Source organism: Nyctibius grandis, chromosome 18 (genome assembly GCF_013368605.1).
Source record: "Nyctibius grandis isolate bNycGra1 chromosome 18, bNycGra1.pri, whole genome shotgun sequence".
NCBI lineage: Eukaryota > Metazoa > Chordata > Aves > Nyctibiiformes > Nyctibiidae > Nyctibius > Nyctibius grandis.
Genome location: NC_090675.1, coordinates 9,073,668 through 9,092,602, shown reverse-complemented (window position 1 = coordinate 9,092,602; position 18,935 = coordinate 9,073,668). Strand labels below are relative to the sequence as shown.

Here is an 18,935-nt window from a genome sequence, read left to right as displayed (position 1 = left end):
GGTTTGCCATTAGGTCCTTTCGATTTCACACAAGAGTTATCCTCCACCATGCGCTCGTCCACAGGCTGCAGCTCATTCACACGTTTGACAGTGCTTGTAAGAGTGTAACTAAAAAGGCAAAGTATATTAGAATCAATACTTGGGATAGCTTTTAAAATGGGACTTCTAACGAGTGAAAACGTCCAGTTGACTTTTTGCAGCTGCGTTCTGGTTTCATGGGAGCGAATGCGAACTGCGGTGCTGAACGGCTCCATTAACAAAGGGACGAATTAAGCTGCGGATGTCATTTTTATCGAGGCTTTTTCATATTTATGTCTAACATCAGAATTTGGAGCTATATAAATAAGACAGAGTGTATTAAGAGCCTCAAGCAATCCTGCAAGAGAGCAAGCCCACAGGGTTGGCCTGTTGTTTTTCCAGGCTCAGTTAATACTCAATCTAGGTAGAGACGTGATTTTAAGAGTACTACTGTGAGCTTTGAGTGCTTTGTAAAATTAGGTCTGTGTTTAGCAAATTGGTCTGCTTGAAGCAGCTATGTCAACATAATCTTTAAAATAATTGACTGAATAGACCGAATAAGTCGCGTTTGGAACTAGGATTATTTAGATGGGTTTGGAGTTTCTCAGCGACGCTAAAACCAGCACCAGGGAGATGAAGGAAGGAGACCTCTGCTCCTTAGATCTCCACCTGAGCTTCTCAGACTCGGGAGCCTTGAACCATTTAGGTGAGCAGACAAGGCTGAGTCCGTGGTGACATCATTTCGTGAGCTCCATCAAAAACTCTTCTGATTTGGACCAGCTGAGCATCTGCTCCCCCCAAACTTTTAACTTTTCCTTTGAATCAAACCCAAATTCCAGTACAGTCTAGCTTCCTCCTCGGCATCAATCTGCACCAGGGAGACAGCCCAGAGCCTCTCAGTAGCTTTCCTCACTGGCCCGAAAGGCCACTTTGTGTCAGAAGCACTGGAAGTTGTGCCAGAATTGCTTTGCTTTGTAATATTATACGTTTAAAATGAACTCGGCAATCTGTTTGTGTCAGAAGCACATAGTGCACGTATGCGAGATGCACACAGAGGCACGCTCCGAGCACAGTTGTCCTCTGAGGTTGCTTTGTCTTCCTAACTGAGGGTTGTTAAGGAGGCTCAGTAACCGAGGTAGCATCACAAGATGGGAAAAAAATAGGTCTTAGACATGAAAGAAGCTGCTGCAGTTTGGAGGGTCAGGCATGTCCGAAATCCCCCGTTCAGCGTATCGGCAAGTGGCTGCCCAGACTCTCAGGTAATCGCCAGGTTTTTGGTTTTGACCTTCAGGCAGCTTTTCCTCACACAGCTTTTTGCTGGGACTGTTCAGTGGAGCCCAGGGCAGGAGGAGGGACCCCCAGCACACCCCGACCACTCCGGGTCATCACTCCCGTGCGCGGTGGCTTTGCTGCAGCCGTCCCTGAGACACGACCCCCCTGCCCCGAGATGTCGAGTGGCTCCAGCTCTGGTGGGAAGGAGGATGCTTGGATCCATGCGTTGGGTCCAGACCTGCTCTGGATAGAAGCGTGGTAGTTTCAGGAATAGGGATGTCGTCTCCAAAGCTTCTGAGCAAGATCCCAGGAGTCCAGAGGGTGTAGGACAGAGTGGAACGCACAGCGTGGAGCTGGAAGGTGTCGTGAATGTGCAGGTTACACTGAATTTGTGTTTTCCTTTGCGGAGTTGGAGGCTGACAGAGGGGTCACTGTGGGGCAATCCGAGGCACTCCCATAACCCTGGGAATGAGACCAAACCCAGGAATTTTTATACAGTGTTTTCTCTGCAAATGCTTTTGGTCTGATACACACAGATGTGTCGCTTGCGTAACCGAAGATACAAGATAATTCTGCCTAAATACATTAAAAAACTTGGATACACACTGGCTTGCACAGGGAACCGTGTGTTCATATAAGGTACATTGTAGGATTTATAGTAGCAATGCATTGAAATTTTCAGGATTGGGTAGGAGGGAATTGCTTTAAACCCAAACAACCATATCTGCATATTCATTTTAAAAACTCTTCTGGAGATCTTGCCCAAGGAGTCGTAGGCTTACACGATGCGGATGGGCTACAGAAATTGTTTTCTATTAGTGTTTGACTGTTCTAGCTTTTGAAATTTCACATACTGACTAAAATTGGCAACTCATCCTTCTGAAGTGACATTTATGTAGGAAAACATCCTAAACCTCTTTACAAAAATATACAGCTCTAGGAAACTTGAGATTATTTTTTAAAAGCACTGCAGTCATTGTCAAAGTGCCTATCGTGAAGAATATTCTCTCTCTAAATGCTAGTCCTTTATCTAGTGCACTTTTAACCTTCCATAAAATGCTCAGAGTCAAGTCTGGCAGGATGCCAAAGTCTTGGGCCTCCTACTCCATGGACTCAAGTCATATGGAGCTTTTTGGGTTCTCTTTTTAAAGGAAAAAACAAGCTGCTTGCTACCTTTTTTTTTTTAGTAGACAAAATTCTTTAGAAGTTCATGCATGAAAATGTTTTGTCCGTATCTCAACAATCTTCGTGCCTGAAGTAAACCCAGACATTTATGTAAGTTCAGATGTCCTCCCTGTTTCCTAAGTGTTAGCTGTTTGGCATTTTCACGTTGAAATAAGGCACTAGAAATGAAATTTGCCATCTCGGAGGGGCTCTGATGTTCAGAAGGCTCAGCCTTCATTCCCCTGCTTGTCTCCTGCCTCCTGTACCTCCTCAGCTCCTTGCTGAATCCTGCCATCTCCGTTCCAACATGCCAGGTTTCATGGCCAAGTGCACGGCATTAACCAACTCTGTGTGGGTTCAGCGTTAGAGTTATTGTAAGACAGTTTGACAGTAACTAATATTTTTCATAGGCCACTGAATTCTGGTTTCAGAGGAGCTGCTCAGCCAGTGTTCGCCAGTCTTTTTTACTTTGCAAATTTAATGGAGGTGCTTCTGCGGTGTCTCAACATCTTTCGGCTTGCAGCAGGATGAAATGGTTTTAATACAGGGATTGATTTTCAGTGTTCAAATGCCATAGTGTCACATTTCCTCTTTTGAATGGAGTTCAAAATCTCTTTTTTTTCAAACTGCTGGTTTAAAAAAAAAGGGGAAAAGAAAAATTTCTTAGGAGCAGGTCTGTCACGGCCACCCGAAACATCACAGGAAATCTGTCCCTGCTGCCTGCACCGGTTGCTGGAGCGCAGGGGAACTGGCACGGGTTAATGGCTTCTGCAGGAGCAGGGCACGGGGCTTGGGGTTTAATTGACTTTTAAATGTTAATCATAGTCATACTTACTTGTGAACATTATAGTAATATATTAAGCAAGGAACCGACTTTCTGTCTGTGTTCCTTTTGGAAAGGAGCAATGTAAAAATACATTTTCCCAGAAATTTCTTTCCAGTCCTCTCAAATTAAGAGGAACAAGGAAAATTAAGAGCTTTAATGAGTATTTGGTGCTTTTGTTTCACTACAATTTAATATTAACGATTTTTGCTTATCCAAATACCCAAAAGCACAGGTTCCCCCAGGGGTGCGGTGCCCCCCCTGCCCTCGCTGCCGGCAGGTCCCTGCACGGGGCTGGAGCCAACTCCGCAGGTCCTCGCCTCGGAGCAGCCGCCGAGGGTGGTGGAGATGGATTATAATTAGAGCTCCCTCATTAGCATAATTGCATTTCATATTAAAAAAAAAAAAGGAATGCCCAAGAAAAACCTGCAACTGCAGTAGCCTCTGTGTTCGGGGTGGTATTTCCACGTCCCGGTTCGGTTTACGACCTCACATCAGCCGTTGAGCCCTTGGGCTGCGCCGTGCACGTCCCAGGCAGCGGCAGCGGCTCCCGTGGGGACCGGTTGTGATGTTCGTAGTAAATGTTCATGCAGAAGTAGAGCCAAAAGCGTCCAGCTGAGTTTGGGATGTTGTCTAAACACTGAAAGATGGAGAGCTTACGTGTAGAAGTGCGTGTCGGCGTACAGGGGAGCGGAAGCCGCGCGTCGGGGGCTGGTGCGAGCTCCTCCGTGGGAGCACGTCCCGCTCCCTTCAGCAGCAATCAGTAAAATAAAAATGTTTAACTAATCCATTCACTGGGGAGCGTTGTGTAAATTACAAACAGTTTAAGAGGTCCTCAAGACTTCCATTGTGTTAATACAAATTGCCTTTTAGTGTTCGCTTTATATAGGATCCTTTTGAATGAGAATCCAGATGGCAGAAGCTACATAATTATTATTCATTACAGTTAATAAGTAACACTCAGAAGCCCCAGTCAGCTCTGCAAGTCCCCCGTGATAGGCATTGTGCAAATGTAAGGGTAAAAAAAATAGTCTTCGCTGCAGAATATTTTAGGATTTGGGTTAAAGACAAGAAGGTGTGGAGGGCCCTTAGGTTTGACAGCCCGGCCTGTCACTCTGAGAGCTCTGTCTGCAGGGAGGCTTCTTGCTTCTCCTCCAAAGGAAATGGTCTTTTATTTTAAAATGAAGCTCAAGTTTTGGCCTTTTAGCTGTTCACTCCTTGTGGCGGCGGAGAGGTGGTTTTAGTGAGCAGCACCTTGTTTCTCTTCCCCACCGCTGGCAAGCGCCCACCTTGCAGCCGGGTTTCAGGGACGGGGCAGAGCAGGTTCCCGCGCCGCAGCCCCCTTGGTGCACAGCGGAGCCCAAAAAGTTCCCCGAAACAATTGCCGTGAATGACAGAAATAAAATCGAGGAGATTCGAGCCCTGCTGGCCATTACCCCGCTTCCTGCATTCCTACTTGTTAATTGTCTAATTCCTAACGAGTCTTCAGGCGTCTGATGGACTTTGTGATGCGTGCTCACTCCGACGCTTCCTTCCCTCCCCTCCCGGCCTCATCCCTCGCCAGAGACCTTGTTCCTTTAAAAATGCCATCCTCAAAAATCAGAAATACTCAGCCCAGCAAAAGGAAAAGGGAACTTGACATTAGTTGAGCTTGAAAGGCTCGGTGCTGTGAAAAGTGACTGACGTGTGAAAAGAGGCTACAATTAGTTCTTTCCCCGAGCGCTCTCCCATTCAGTCCAGGGTCACTCCTTCAGCGAGCTGCGCCTTTGAGGGTAATGTGTTGTGACAGTTTGAGATGATGAAGAATAATTCTTGTATTCAGAGTTGCTGCCGCTTCCCCGCTGCCCTGACACATCAGGCTGCTGTCATTGTATCATTCATCCCGGCTGCGGCTCCGCCGGAGCCTGGGCAGCCCTCGGTAGGTGAGAGGAAAGGGTCAGCTCTTCCAGCAAATGATTTTGGAGGATATTTTGAAACTGCGCTTAACAGGGGAAAGCAAACAGAGAGAAAGGAAAAACCATTAGGAGAAATAATGCACTGGAGATGAGATTTTTGAGTAGACGTAAAGGAGATGCCACGGCTTCGAGTGGACCAGTACGGAGAGAGCACGAATAAGAAAGGCAGCATAATTTATGAGTGTTCCGGGCAGAAGAGGGCTATATGGATTTTCTTCAGGCATTGAATTAATGCGCCATATAAAATGGTTTCGCATTTAAGCTTGGCAGGGCTTTGTACCTTTCTAGATTTGATGGGGCCCTTTGACAGTTCCTGGAGCTTTCTGGAATGGAGGGTGCAGACACCTCGTGGGACAGGGGATGGCACCACTCCCCTGGACCTGAGCACCCCGGGCTGTCCCCAGAGCAGCTCCTCCTCCTCCTCCTCGGCGGCTGCTGAGGGAGAGCAGAGCGGCTCGGGCAGCAGAAGGAGGGACAGGACCGTGGGGCTGCAACACCTTCAATGCCCCGTTGCTCTCCAAGCAGCGGCGGTGTCTGCGCAGCCCCAAAGCGTGCTGGACGCTGCGGGGCCGTGGGAGGGGGATGGCTGCCCCCTGGGCGGGCTGGGGACCCACCTCCCCACGCCAGCAGCAGCGAGGATCCTTCCTGCTGCCGCCTCCGCCGTGGCATAAAGCGCATGTGCCCTCAAAATCCCTGGTGCTCTGGGACCCTGCGTGGTGCCAGCGGTGCCCGTTGCTGTTACCATCAAAAGCGCAGGCAGGGCTGTTCCCAGCTCCCCTGAAGTGACTTTCTCCTCATGGCTTCAGCAGATGTTCCTGCTCCTTCATCTTTTTTCCTGTCCTTTTTTTTGTTGTTGTTGTTTTCAGGGCAGTCAGGACTTCATGAGTCGTTTCCTCCAGGGACACCGGCAGGTTTTAGTATTTACGTTTCCAGTATTAGCATTTATTTGTATTTGTGTTTGTTTTTCACGGGCTTTTGAAAGCCTCAGGGAGCCATTTATGGGGCCAAAATAATGCAAGTGCTGGGCTTCTCACAGTATTTCATTTCCTTGATGGTGGAAATGCTACGAGAAGAGCAGGTCTCATGTTATTTTGACCCCATAAATAGCTCCCAGAGGCCCCTTCCTTCCTTATCCCACCCACTCCTCCCCAAATCAAATATTTAGGTTTCTGCAAAGCCTGACTTCTCAACCCTGGTTATCTTGCTTCAGCAGAAGCAAATTGCAGTTATTACAAAATAGCCAGAGAGTCTATAAGGCCGAATGGGTTTTATATGATGCACAATTTGTTGGCTACTGTACAAGTTCATTAAAGTGTATCATAAGAGGTTGTTTTACTGGTACATTTAAGGAAGTTAATACATCTCGACAGTGTATGCATGGGGGAATGCAGATACAATAACCCTCAGACATGCTGGGGCCAAGTCCACTCCTGGCGTAACTCCACCGCAGTAAACGAAATCACTCGCCAGGCAGCTGGGTCCTGCTCTGCCGCGGCGCTGAGCCTTGGTCCCGCATGGCTGCTGCTGCCCCTCGTCCCTGTCTTTCTAGAGGGGGGATCCTGGTTATGTGACACGTCTTTTTTGGCTCTGGGAGGTATTTCAGCTCCTTTCAGCTGTGCTGCGGGGCTCGGCTGCTCCATCCTCGGGCTGCCTGTCCATAGGGACATGCCTCTTCTGGTACCCAACAGACCCACTACACCATGGCGGCTGCTTCTGCGCTTGTCGGGTCTTTGGAGGCATCGGGTCTATCAGAAATCAGCCCCCGGCTTTTTACCCCATAGCAGGAAGGGTGTCCCCATGTCGTGGAGCCATTCCCGGTCTTGTCTGAGCTTCCCGTGGGAATGGCATCGATGTTCCTGTGCACATGCCTCTGCTGTGCCAAGGTCTGGGGGGAAGAATAATAGTTTGCATTGGACTTTTTTTTTTAGTTATATTTTTTTATTAATGAAACAGATGGAGAAAAATAAGGACTAATTTGGGGGAATGTAGGAAAACATGCTGACCGTGGTCCTAGGGGTCATACGTGCCGCGCAGGTAGTCCCTGGTGCCGTGTAGTGGCTAATTGCACATCTCGCGTGACCCAGCCGTGCACAAGGTTCGGGCTGGGCGAGGGCAAGAGCCCAATTTCCTGAGCGCAGCGGTGCTTTCTGCTGCAGCCGTCGGGAGTTTTACAGTGCTTTCTTAGGTATCAAAATACATTGCTCGTCTGCCTCGCTGGGTAATTAGTTCCAGAGCGAGCGGGTTCGCGGCGCGGGGCTGTTTGAGAGCGCCCGGGCTCGTTTGCCCGGGGGAATGTGTGCGTTTGCCATCTGCGGCGCTTGGGATGGCAGCTCGGACGTGGGAGCTTTTAGCCTGACCCGCTTCGAATCCAGAACGGGCTCCGTGCAGGTGCTGGAAAACCTCCCCCTCCAGTTCCTCTGGAGCCTTTGCATCTCTTTTACCCTCTCTTTTGTCCCCCGCCGTTGCTCAGCGAAGGGGTTTACGTGCCTGGGGAGCGGCAGGGTGGGAGCAGCGGCGGTGCCGAGCCGGAGCTGTGCGGGCCCCAGCCAGGCCCTGCGCCCACTGCTCTGCCTCCCCGGGTTTGTGTCCGTGCTTTTTCCCTGGCTGGCATCAGCCTCTGCAGTGCCACCCCCTGGCAGTCCCCCGCAGAGGTGACAAGCGCTGCCGGCTGCAGAAATCCCACAGCCCCCCGCAAAGCCACCCCGAGAGCCTGGATCCCCCAAAGCCCCATCCCAGCAGGGCATGGGCGCCCACACGAGTCACCCGAGGCCGGGCAGGCCGCGGCGTGGCCAGGGACAGGCAGGAGCTGGCAGGGCAGAAAGGGCCGCGCAGGAGCCCCGGCCTGTGAGGAAACGAGTGCTCCCTCGCTCTTCTCCTCTCTCTTTTGCTACGGTTACTGAAAACATGACATTTGCCTGAAAATCAATTATACCTTAAAAAGGGAGAGCGAGCGAAGCAGCCCCGCGAGGAGCTCGGCAGCCCGAGCGCTGTCGGGGAGCCGCGGCCTGCCCAGCGCGGGCCATGGCTGCCCAGCGCCCGAGAGCTCTGACGTGGGCCTTAACCGAAGCCAGCTGTGAGCAGAGGGAGATAAAAGCCCCAAATCAGACAGGATAAGCGCAGTATTAGTGTGGGATACGCCACTCATTTCTGATTTAAATTACTGTTTTTACTTCCTGAACTCATGGGAGAGTGAGGATGTGAGGAAAATGAAGAGGTTTAGACATGGACATTCCTTTGCCAAATACTGGCAAGAAATGGTGATTAATACAGCTGAGGTCATTATCATCGCTGCTGATAGGGCGACCGGTTTCCTGCTGGTTTGTTTTTCATGTATCCTGGGCAGATTATCTCCATTGCACGTTACCTCCGCGATCAAGGATGGAACCCCCGAGTCCTCCTTTGCTGGGTGTCCGCTCGCCCGGCCGTTATCCCTGTGGTGCCGGGGCAGCAGACGGGAGCTGTGCGGTGCCCGAGGATGCGGGGACGGGATGCTGTATAGATACGTCCTTATCTTGGAGTCCCGTTGCAGCAAAAGGATTGTCGTGGTGTTTACAAAAGCTTGAATATCCCGGTGTGTGACAGAGGTGTGCAAAGACCAGAGGTGCAGGAATATTTAGCAGTGGGCAGCACTCCTTCAGCTCCTGCGTCTGCAGCTTCTTTCCATCCCCATCGGAGCAAAACTTCCGCTGCAGGGTCAGGGAAAGCTGCCTGCCTGCTCCGGGCGTTTGCCCCCTGTGCCTTACACGCACGACACCGTGGCGGCACGCAGCAAACAAGAGGGTTTTTCCTCTTTCCCCTTCGGCAGCAGAGGAATTTGCCCGAAGCTCCTGTCCCCTCCGGTCCCCTCCAGCGATGGCAGTCACACTCAGGGCTGCGCGTTGCAACTCGCCAGAATATTTCTTGTAGCCTGTCACCACGTGTCTGGGAGAGGATTCCTGCCGTGGACATGGGGCTCTGCCTAATCTCCCTGCAGCACGCTGCCGCTGAGTGCTGGCCGGGGGGATGCTGCCCGGCGGCACTGCTGCACGCTGCCACCAAGGCAACTGTTGGGTTCAAGTGGCTCACAGAGAGGGCACGGTTAGACACGATGCTCTGCACACACAAAAATCCTTGTGTTTCAAGATTAGGGAGCGAGAAAGGCTTTGGAAGGTCAGCGAGGGGAGGAGATGTCTGGATGTGTGTGACCGGGAGAGGAAGAGCTGCGGTCAGGCCTTTGAGGCATAGCTCAGGCACGCAGGAAAGGGGATATTTTCTCTTTGGCTCAAAAAAGCAGAGATATTTCTGTCCGTTTGTGCACGATAAAGGGTTGTGGAAAGTCCCTGGGGTTCCCAAGGTGGAGAACTGCAGTGGTTATGCACCGCTGGTACCCATGGCCGGTAACTGGTGCTGCTGCTGTCCCCCTTCCCCGCCATCTCAGCAGCATTGCTGCAGAGGAAAGATGTTCCATCATCTGCCACTGTGCCCTTCACACCCTGCCCAGTTCAGGCGTGGGCCTCCCCACTGTCGAGTCCTGACATGTCATGAGTCAGCTGGGCAGCACGTAACGTCTCCATCCTGCTCCGCTCGGGCTCGGCTGCGAGCCTGGCAGAGGAGTAGAACCGGGAGCTGGGATGCCTCTGGAGCCATCCCTCAAATCACCCCAGAACAGGTGGGATGACAAGCGAACGCAGCGTTAGAGCAATGATCCAATGAACAGATTTGTCACTAAAGCGGCCGTCTGATGGCACTCCGGGTTTGTCTGAAGCGCTAACCAGGACCTGCTCTCTCTTCCCGTTGCAGAGCTTCAGCGAGAGGGAAGCATAGAGACGCTCAGTAACAGCTCCGGTTCCACCAGCGGCAGCATCCCGCGCAACTTCGATGGCTACCGATCGCCCCTCCCGACTAACGAAAACCAGCCCCTCAGCCTCTTCCCCACGGGATTCCCTTAGATCGGCCAAACATCCCAGGGGAGATCCAGGCAGGGTAACGAGCCGCCTCCCCGCCTAAGCAACCCCGATGTGTCTGTCACCTGCCAGTTTGCCGCTGCGCTGGATGGTTCTCGTTACCCTGCTAACTATCAACGACTCTTAAACCTTCCTGAAACATCCTCACGAAATCTCGACCTTGTGTTCCTGTGCAATACGAAGAGACTCCATCTTCAATCCCGACAGCTCTGCGGCTTCTTTTTTTTTTCGCTATGTTCAGGAAGAGGTTGGTTGAGGAGAAATATTTCTAAGCCATTTTTGGTCAAGCACATGGTTTCACAACCATTCTCTGCTTTTTCGTGTTGAGAGACGAAGGGAATCTCCGTACCTCAGAGGAGCTCTCGCTGTTTGCAAAAGTGCCGAGCATTAACGGATGAACTGGAAAGAGTGGGAACCGGAGGACTTTCTGTGGACAGGGTTGATAATGTTATTCCTTCCTTGTTGCGTCTCCTTGCTGCCCTCCTTCCCCACTGATACTCATCAATGCCAGGAGTATTACAAATGGAAATGTTTCTTTTTGTTCTTTGGAAGAATTATATTGCTCCGGTTTTCTTCTAGTCGTGTATTTTAGAAACGTACTTAATTGACTAACTGCAGTCACAAATTTCTCATATTTGGTTATAAAACTTGTTCATTGGAACTCAGATATCTGTCCAGAAATGCATGTGTCATTGAATAAATCTAAGTTAAACAAGAAACTGCTTAAATGGCAATGTTCATGGAGTGTTACTGGGCTGGCTGTGGGCTTCGTATATCTTCCTGGACCAGACTATGTGCATATGTACTAACTTGAGGGCTTTAATTGAAGCCATCAGGGGATGATGTTATGCAGCCAGTCTAGCTTGCTTTTGCATCCCTGCTTTCTCATCCCCATGTACAAGGGCAGGATTTTTTAAAATGGGAGACTTCGCTGGTGTTCCTTGCACCCGCTTAGCACCTCTGAAAATCCACACCCACCTCGGGTCGGGTGTCCAGCCCCAGCTCCAGCTCCTTGTGCTGGTTGGGGCCCTGCTTCATCCCACTGATTTCGGTGGGACGAGGACCAGGCAGCAGAGACACCCACCTACAGCTGTTGTGTTACGGGGTCGCGTAGAAGGGGCCGTGCAGAACCCATATAACAGCCTGACCCTCTACACCCCGCTGAACGTGCACATTCAGGACTAGCACCGCATAACTCTGCTGATAAACCAGGCAGGGGCTCACACAGAGTAACCACATGAATTCCTACATCTCGGCCAACTTGTGTCGAGAAGCAGAGAGTGAGATGGGACTGTCAGCTTATGAAATTTCCTCCCCACTACTTGTTTTTAATAGAAGCCGTTTGAGTCATGGCAATGAGAGGAAACTATCTAAACCCACAAATCTTTTCGCACTCTCATAGCTTAAACCAGCCACGCTGAGTGATGCAAAACTGACCACCCTCTTCCTACTCTGTCCCCAAACACCAAATTCAGTCCTGGGCTTGATTTTTTTTGTTTTTGACTGTAACGCCACAACTCAGATGTCAGAAGCTTTTTTTCCCTCCTTCTTCAGGCTTGGAAACCGCTAATAAAAACTGAGAGTCTGCAGCAATAATTTCAGTTTCTTGGTTTTCAGTCAGTCCTTTCTCAAGCAAAAAAAAAAACTTCCTTGGGACGAAATCAGAGGAGAGTTCGCCTGTAAGTACTCGCAGCTCCGGCCCGCTGGCTCCATGTGCTGTAATGCAGTGTTTCTTTCATGTCTGTAAAATAACGGCTTGAAGTAAGGGGCTGAGGGTAGGGCTGGCACTGCGGACAAATGGGACCGCGGGGTCAAGTCAGTCCACACCAGTCAGGATTTTTAATGCAGTTCAAGCCAAGGTCAGCTCCAAAAGTTCAAACAAAATCCAGATTAGCACATCCAGAAGGGATTGTGTTGTCACCATGATGCTTGTTTCCTTTCAGGCTTTCTGAGGAGCGGCCGTAAGGGACAAGGTTCCTGCAAAGGCAGGCGACCACTCCGCTCCCTCCTGCCCTGCACAGCTCCCTTCCTGGTTCTTACTGAGCACGCGAAGCAGGATAGCGCACGACGCAGAGTGGTGTCATTGGAAATGTATTTGTTGTTGGCAGGCATTAAATCACTTTTTATAAGTGCTGCAATACAGCCATGTGGAAATTCCCAGTCTGCAAGAAGCTCCTTTGAATCAGGATGTTTTGTTTGAAGGGGGGGAAAAAAAAACCCTACAAACTGGGGCTGTACCAAAATATTTTCAGTCTGGTTCATTGAAAAGAATGTCCTAAATTCCCTGCTGTTGATAGCCCCGTAGCCAAACTGTTAAGAAAGCCTAGAGCTTAAAAAAAAAAAAAAGAACACTGCTATGGGGTGGCTAATTTAACTTTAATTTGATACTTTCGCAGATGACCCAGCAGAATCACCACCGAGTTCCAGCTCTTCAGTGAGCCAGTGAGAGCAGAGTGTGTTGCAACGATATCTCTATGGAGTCTGGTTCAACGATAACTCCATAGGGTCTGGTTCAACGGTAACTCAAAGGGTCTGATTCAGCAATAACTCTATAGGGTCTGATCCAACCCGTCTCCGCGGTGCCTGCCCCGCTCACACTGCGCACCGGCTCCAACCGACGGCCCCTGCCTTCAGCGTACACACAAAACCCCCCGTTTTAACTGGGCACCACCGCACTTTCCTGCAGCAGCACATTTCCTCCGCCTTGACCTCAGCAGCGATGCTCTTTTCAGGCACTAGGAGAGAATATTGCTGCTCGTTGATGGTGTCTGGAAGCAGCTCCTAAGGGAGGTTTGCCCCTGACTTTAATGCAACCAGGTTTTCAGCCTAGGGACCTGATCCAAACCCCACTTAAGGCAAAAATAGCCGGAGGCTCGTGGTCTTCGCAGGATTCCAGACGAGTGTCTCCCGTCGTCGTGGAAATAATCCAGGTGAGTTTCTGAAACGGCGGATTTTGAAATGCAGCAGCGAGCAGGCGGTCGCAGACAGCCCAGCAAGAATGTTGTGCCATGATATAAACCACGGGCTCAAAAAGAGCCCAAAAGACAGGCCGGACTCGCAGGTTTTTAAACTGCTTCCAGTAGTAGTAAGGAGCAGCCTCCTGCTGAGTTCAAAAGGCAAAGTGTCTCATTTAAAGCCGGGCAGACTGTATATCACTCTGTGCATAAAGTGGAGCTCCTCTATTAAAAGTTGAGTTCAGATTTCATGAATTAACATGAAATATTGCTTTCTTATCCTACCCTGGTTTCTGTAATAAACACACGCGTGTAGCGTGCTTAAATCATGGGAGGGGAATGGTTTGCTGTTTGAGAAGAAGGGGAAAGTCAAAGGTTCTCCGAATGTGACAGCTTGAAGTTCAAATGAAGTCAAAGCTCAGAACCAGGCCAGGGCCTGGGCATAACCCGTGGCTGGCGCTGCCTGGCGCTTTGCAGAGCACGTGGGGCTCGGGCTGCGTTTGCTTTGAGCCCAGCCCCGATGAGCCCCGACGCAGCGCTGGGCTCTGCCCAAGCAAAGCCCACAAACCCCATCCCTGTGAGGGGCCGGCGGCTGCTGTCCTGCCCCGGAGCAGCGTCAGCCAGCCCGAGGACGGAGCGTGTGCTGGCGACAGGGCTGGGAGAAGGCAGGCCAGCGAGGGGAACCGGCCGAGGGCAAAACCCTGCCAAGATCTCCGTCCTCCTGCCTCAACAGAGGGCCTGGAGGAGGGTTTGTCTGCAAAGTGCAGCCGTGAAATCCCTGAACGCTGCTCTCCCTCCCCTCTGACCCTCCGAGCGCGGGGGGAAACGCGCCGTGCTTTCACCGGGGCTTCCTCGGTCACTTTTTGGAGGATCCAAACCGCATCCGCGCCGCGTCTCTACGTTTATTTTCTCGCTTCTTTGCCCTGGCTTGTTGCTGTGCAGGGTAGGAAAGTTTGCGCCATTTCCTGTTGTCTTTCCCTTATGCTCCTGAGATATTGTAAAAATGTTCGGTATCCTGCAGTAGGTTGTAATCACTTCACCCTAATGTTTCACAGCTGCTAAGTGTAACTTTAAACCCCACCATTTGAGTGCTTACAATTAGTGAGTCAATGGGGCTGAGATCGGGGCTTTGTGATTGCAAAAAGAGAAAATGAAACTTTTTTTTCCCCCCACACAAGTTTTAATTGGGTAAAATGGGAACAAAAGTTGTGGGGATGAGGGGCTTTTAATGCAATAAATGATTAGTGGCTTATGTGCTAGGAAAAAAATAATTGAATCCACTGCTTGGCCTGTTTCACAGATGGAAAAGGCACCGGGACAAGCATGTGTCTGCGGCGGCAGCGCCTCTGTCCTGGGGACTGCACAAACTCCTCCCGGAGCTCCCGGCTCTCGGGGTGTAGGAGCTGAGCTGGTGGGAACAGAACCGGCCGCAGACAAGAGGCTTCAGCTGTGGCCCCGACCTGTCTTGCCTGGGAGCTGGGGTATAAAACCATTTGGCTGCCCCGGTGCTGGCTGGGGCCGCCCCTCGGGTTTTGCCTCCCTTGGTGTCTGCAGCCCCAGCCCCAGCCCCAGCCCCAGCCGCAGGCATTAGGGGATGAAGGTGCTGCGTCCCTGCTGGTGCTAGGAGCGGGGATGTCTGCACGGCTCGGCCAGAAGAAGCCATGACCTGGGCTGGTGAGTCCCCGGTGTTGGCAGTCCGGGCTGCTGACCGCCCGGTGTTAGCAGAGCTGTTTGTAAACACATGCTAAGCCCTTCACAAAACAGCACAGGGGCCGTTTAATCCCGTGCTGTTCCTTCACATTAACTGAATACGAGTGTGGACTGAGGCTTGCGTTGAAGGGTCCTCCTGGCCCAAGAGGATAAAGCCGCCTGGGGCCGACGGTGCTGGGTTTGTTCCTGCTCACGCTCCCGCTGTCTGCACGCGTTGGGAGCAGGGTGCGATCACCCCAGAAAATGCACCCTGATTACACCAGAAAAATGCCTTTGCCCTGGTGAAAGCAAAGGGCAGGTCACCGTGGGGGTGCAAGTCACCATCTCCGGAGCTGCACAGTGGACGCAGCAGGGTCGGTGCCTCCCCCGTCCCGTGCGGTGCCCGGCTGCACCCTCGTTCCTCCAACACCATCTGTGAGCAGGGTCGGTGCTGGAGCTGGTGTTTCCAGCAAGACACGGCCTGGGGAAGGTACCGTGCGTGTCCCCCTCCCCAGGAGCTGGGGTTCACATCACACACACCATTGCTGGCTGTGCCTAGGCATTGGTATTGTCTCATCAGTTGCCACCGCTGGCCTCGCTGGGTGGGTTGGGAGGGCTTGCAGCCTTCCCTGTCCCCTCTGCCTCCTCCTCCCCACCCCATCGGGTTCCATCACACCCCCAGGATGGGCATGGCACAGCAGGGATGCTGCTCCCTGGCAGCCCTCCCTCCACGGGAAGCACTCCTGCCACCTGACCATAAATACTAATTAATAGCAAAGCCCTGGTCTCAATCAAGGAGGAGGCTCTGAATTTTCTTGGGAACTTCGCTGTCTGAAAGGTATCTTACGTATTCTCTAGCACTCAGCCTATCAGTAGGTCAATTATACGGTGAGCAGTCATACGAAGTTAATTTCTAATTTAATACAATGTTAAAAGGTTGTCAGGTTAAAATCTAATCTATAAACAAGACATGAAACGTCTCTTTAAAACGAGTGTCATGAACCGGTCCTGGCTCAAACCACAGACTGCTGCTTCTTTTATAGGATGTAATTACTTCCCAGCGAGTATTTACAATATTATTATAGGACGGTAATAAAAGGCCGGTGCCAGCCGTGCCCGCGTGGTGGCCCAGTGCCAGCTGGGCGCTAATCCTGCTCCCACCCCAGCACCTCCGGACCCTTCTCTGGGGAGGTGGGAAGTGCCGGCTCGTGGGGCTCCGCTCCCGCTCCACACCGTGGGAAGGAGGATGGGGGAAGAACTGATCGAGGATGGGGGAAGAACTGATGGTGTTTTCACTTACATACACCTCGGGATCAGGAGGATGGGGCCCTCCGATGTGTTCTGGAGCAGCACAATGTCTGTGCGTCCCTGGGCGAGGAGGGCTCGCTGGCCCGGCACCGCGGCGTTTCACCGGCCCCTGCAACATGCCGTACCTGGCAGTCCCCGGTGGAAACGATGGGCAAGCGCGTTCGTTTTTGAACAACCTGGGGAAAGGACTTTGGCAAGGTTCTGCTGGGGGCTGAAGGTTACGAGCCGCGTTCAGCCCAGCAGCTTCATTCAAGCAGAAAACCAGAGGCAGCACCTGCAGCCCGGGGTGAAGAGCCGGCCCCGTGCCCTGCCTCCCCACCCCGCCTCGCACCCCAACTCCCTCCATGGCAGGGACAGGCAGGACACGGGCAGCGGGGCCCGGGCACACACCACTGCTTCTCCTCCCACGCGAGGGCCGTCTGCATTGCAGCCACATCTCCAGGTACGTTGGATTTTGCTCCTTTTTCTGTCAAAAGGGGAAAGTCCAGCCGTCATGTGGGAGTGATGCCATTGTCCCACCCGGGCGGCTGGCCGGACCACGAGACTCCTGCTCCTGGTAGTCCGCGGTGCAGGAGCTGGGCAGGAGCTGGGCTGCTCTTGCCAGGCTCAACCGAAAACCACCATGCATCACCCCACTGTAGGTCACGCGATTGGCGGTGAAATCATGCGGGGTTATTTTCCAGCAGGAAAGTTACCAGCTCCAAAGGTTTGGATCAGATGGGGTCATGTGTGAGCGCTCCTCTACACCCATAAAGCCCTACGAGATGTTTTTTTTTTCTAAAGATGACCAAGATTTTGATGGGAGCAGGTGACCCTCGCAGCGAGGGCTGCAGGGAAATGTAGGGTAACGTAATACCAGTGCTAAAATGGAGGGAGGTGGTGATGTGCTGGTCTGACCCGGCCTGTGGAGCTGCGAGGGATGCGTGGCCTCTGCTGCGGCCCCTCCGCTGGCCAGGACTCCTTCCCTGCCCTGAGTTTTCTGGTAAATTCTGCTGCTCTTTGTAATTGAGAAAAGCTGCCGATGAACATCTGCGCAGGCACTGTCCGCCCCGAGCTGGCTGCCGGCGTTGTTAGTGCTCGCGCTGCCGGCGCTTTGATGTGCGCGTGATTCACGGGCTTGGCCGGGGCCGCCCCGCAGATGCTGCCGGTGGGTGGTTGCGGTGGGTCCCACGCCGGCACACCGCGACGTGGGACGGCACCTGCCACATCTGTGCAAACAGCAGCCCCCACTCGAATCACCCCGTGCATCCTCCCCGGGGCTTGGGAGGTGACCTCCTGCTCCCATCTGCAGAGGAAGGTTCCCGGAGGCGTCCGGGGAGGTCGGCTCAGGTGCTTCCCACCCCACCAGCACATGGGCAGAGGGATGGTGATGCCCACGTGCCAGCTGGTGTGAAGGAGAAGCAGCCAAACGGAGGGAGCAGAAGAGCCCTGGGCTCGGGGCTGGCAGAGCCGCAGGGCTGGGGCTTTGCTTTGCTTTGCAGGCACAGGGCGGCCCCGGGAGCGCAATCTGTGGCCTTAATCCCGCCGTGTCCTGCGCGCTCTCAAATCCCCTTCACTTCAATGAGTGCTTGTAGTGTCAGGGCTGCGCCGGGCGAGACGGCGCGCGGGGCCGGCGGGGAGGATTTGCTCAAGAGGGACTGTTTTTAAGGTGAGATTTGAAGGATGGAAGACAGATGGCAACTGGAGAGGACAAACGGATCAAGTGAAGGGTTTGTTTTCAGCATGGAGGGGAAAACACAGGAGGGAATTACTGCTGGCTACAAAATGGGGGCTATTAATACCTGCAGCATCTCAAGCTTTGCACTTAGCCTGGCGAGCCGGGATCCTCACAGGGAGCCCAAGGCGGAGGCAAACACCAGCCCCTTTGAGTTGCAGGAGTGTGTTTTTTTCTGATGAGATGAATTGGTCCCAGCCTGGTGCTGAGTGTACCCAGACAAAGCCGGGAGAGGGGTTATTAGCTGGCCGACAGCCCTGCCATTGTCCCCACTATCTTTTCTTCCCTTTCAGCCTCCCTCCCCACACCCCAGGTCTCAAAGACCATGTGTCAAGAGATTAGTGACCTGCGCGAAGGGCAATTGCTTGCTTTGTGCTGGCAGCCCTGCGTCTGGCCGTTATTTACTTATTTGGTGCTGCCTCCATCGAGGTCTCCATGGAAAACGCGTCTGGAGAGCGATCTGCGGGCGCTGCAGAGCGCACACACGGGCGAGGAGCTGGGAGAGGAGGCACTTCAGGGCGGCAGGGTTCGGCGTGCTCGCTGCGTGCCCGTACTGAGACCCCCAAATCCCCTGGGGCAGTCGGTGCGAGATCCCCCCACCTATAGAGAAGCGAGGGAAAGGCTGGGCAGCGAGAAGATGAAACGCAGTGCGGAGGTGCTTGGGCACCTCGTCAGGTGTGATGCTGGAGCCAGGGCCATGATGGGGCATTGGCCCACGGCAGTTTGACTTTGCAGATGTGTTTTAAAAATTAAAAGATGGGAAGAGTCTGTCCTGTCTGCAGGGCTCCACCTTTCCATGGCTCAGGCACAGAGCAGCTCAGAGGAGCACTGGGATTTTGAGGAAATGTGAATAAAACTGATGAGAGCTGGCTCTTGGTGCAGTGCTGGGTGTACATCAGATTTGTTCATGATGAAACACCCATGACATGGACAGGTGCAATAAGAAAGCACATTCCTGCCCGTGATTTATTCTGGCTGGTTTTGTTTTCTCAGCAGTGAAATGCGCTCTTCTATAAACACAAGACAGTGATTTTTCTGCAATCCTAAAAGTCAAACCTAAACCAAAACCACAACTCACGTGACATGCGAACAGCA

General features: G+C 52.4%; 1 protein-coding gene across 7 annotated transcripts in view; it reads left to right on the top strand.

The window, feature by feature from the left end:
- BCAS3 (BCAS3 microtubule associated cell migration factor) overlaps nt 1-10,894 on the top strand; it is a 344,583-nt gene extending 333,689 nt beyond the window's left edge. For 5 of the 7 annotated variants that reach the window (XM_068415391.1, XM_068415388.1, XM_068415389.1 and 2 more), the window contains one exon: nt 10,012-10,894. In XM_068415391.1, coding sequence (XP_068271492.1) covers nt 10,012-10,160 — 149 coding nt within the window. In that variant the 3' untranslated portion in view covers nt 10,161-10,894. The remainder of the gene's footprint in view (nt 1-10,011) is intronic. The other 2 variants (XM_068415393.1, XM_068415392.1) reach the window with 1 other exon arrangement.
- Nucleotides 10,895-18,935: the final 8,041 nt, after the last annotated feature.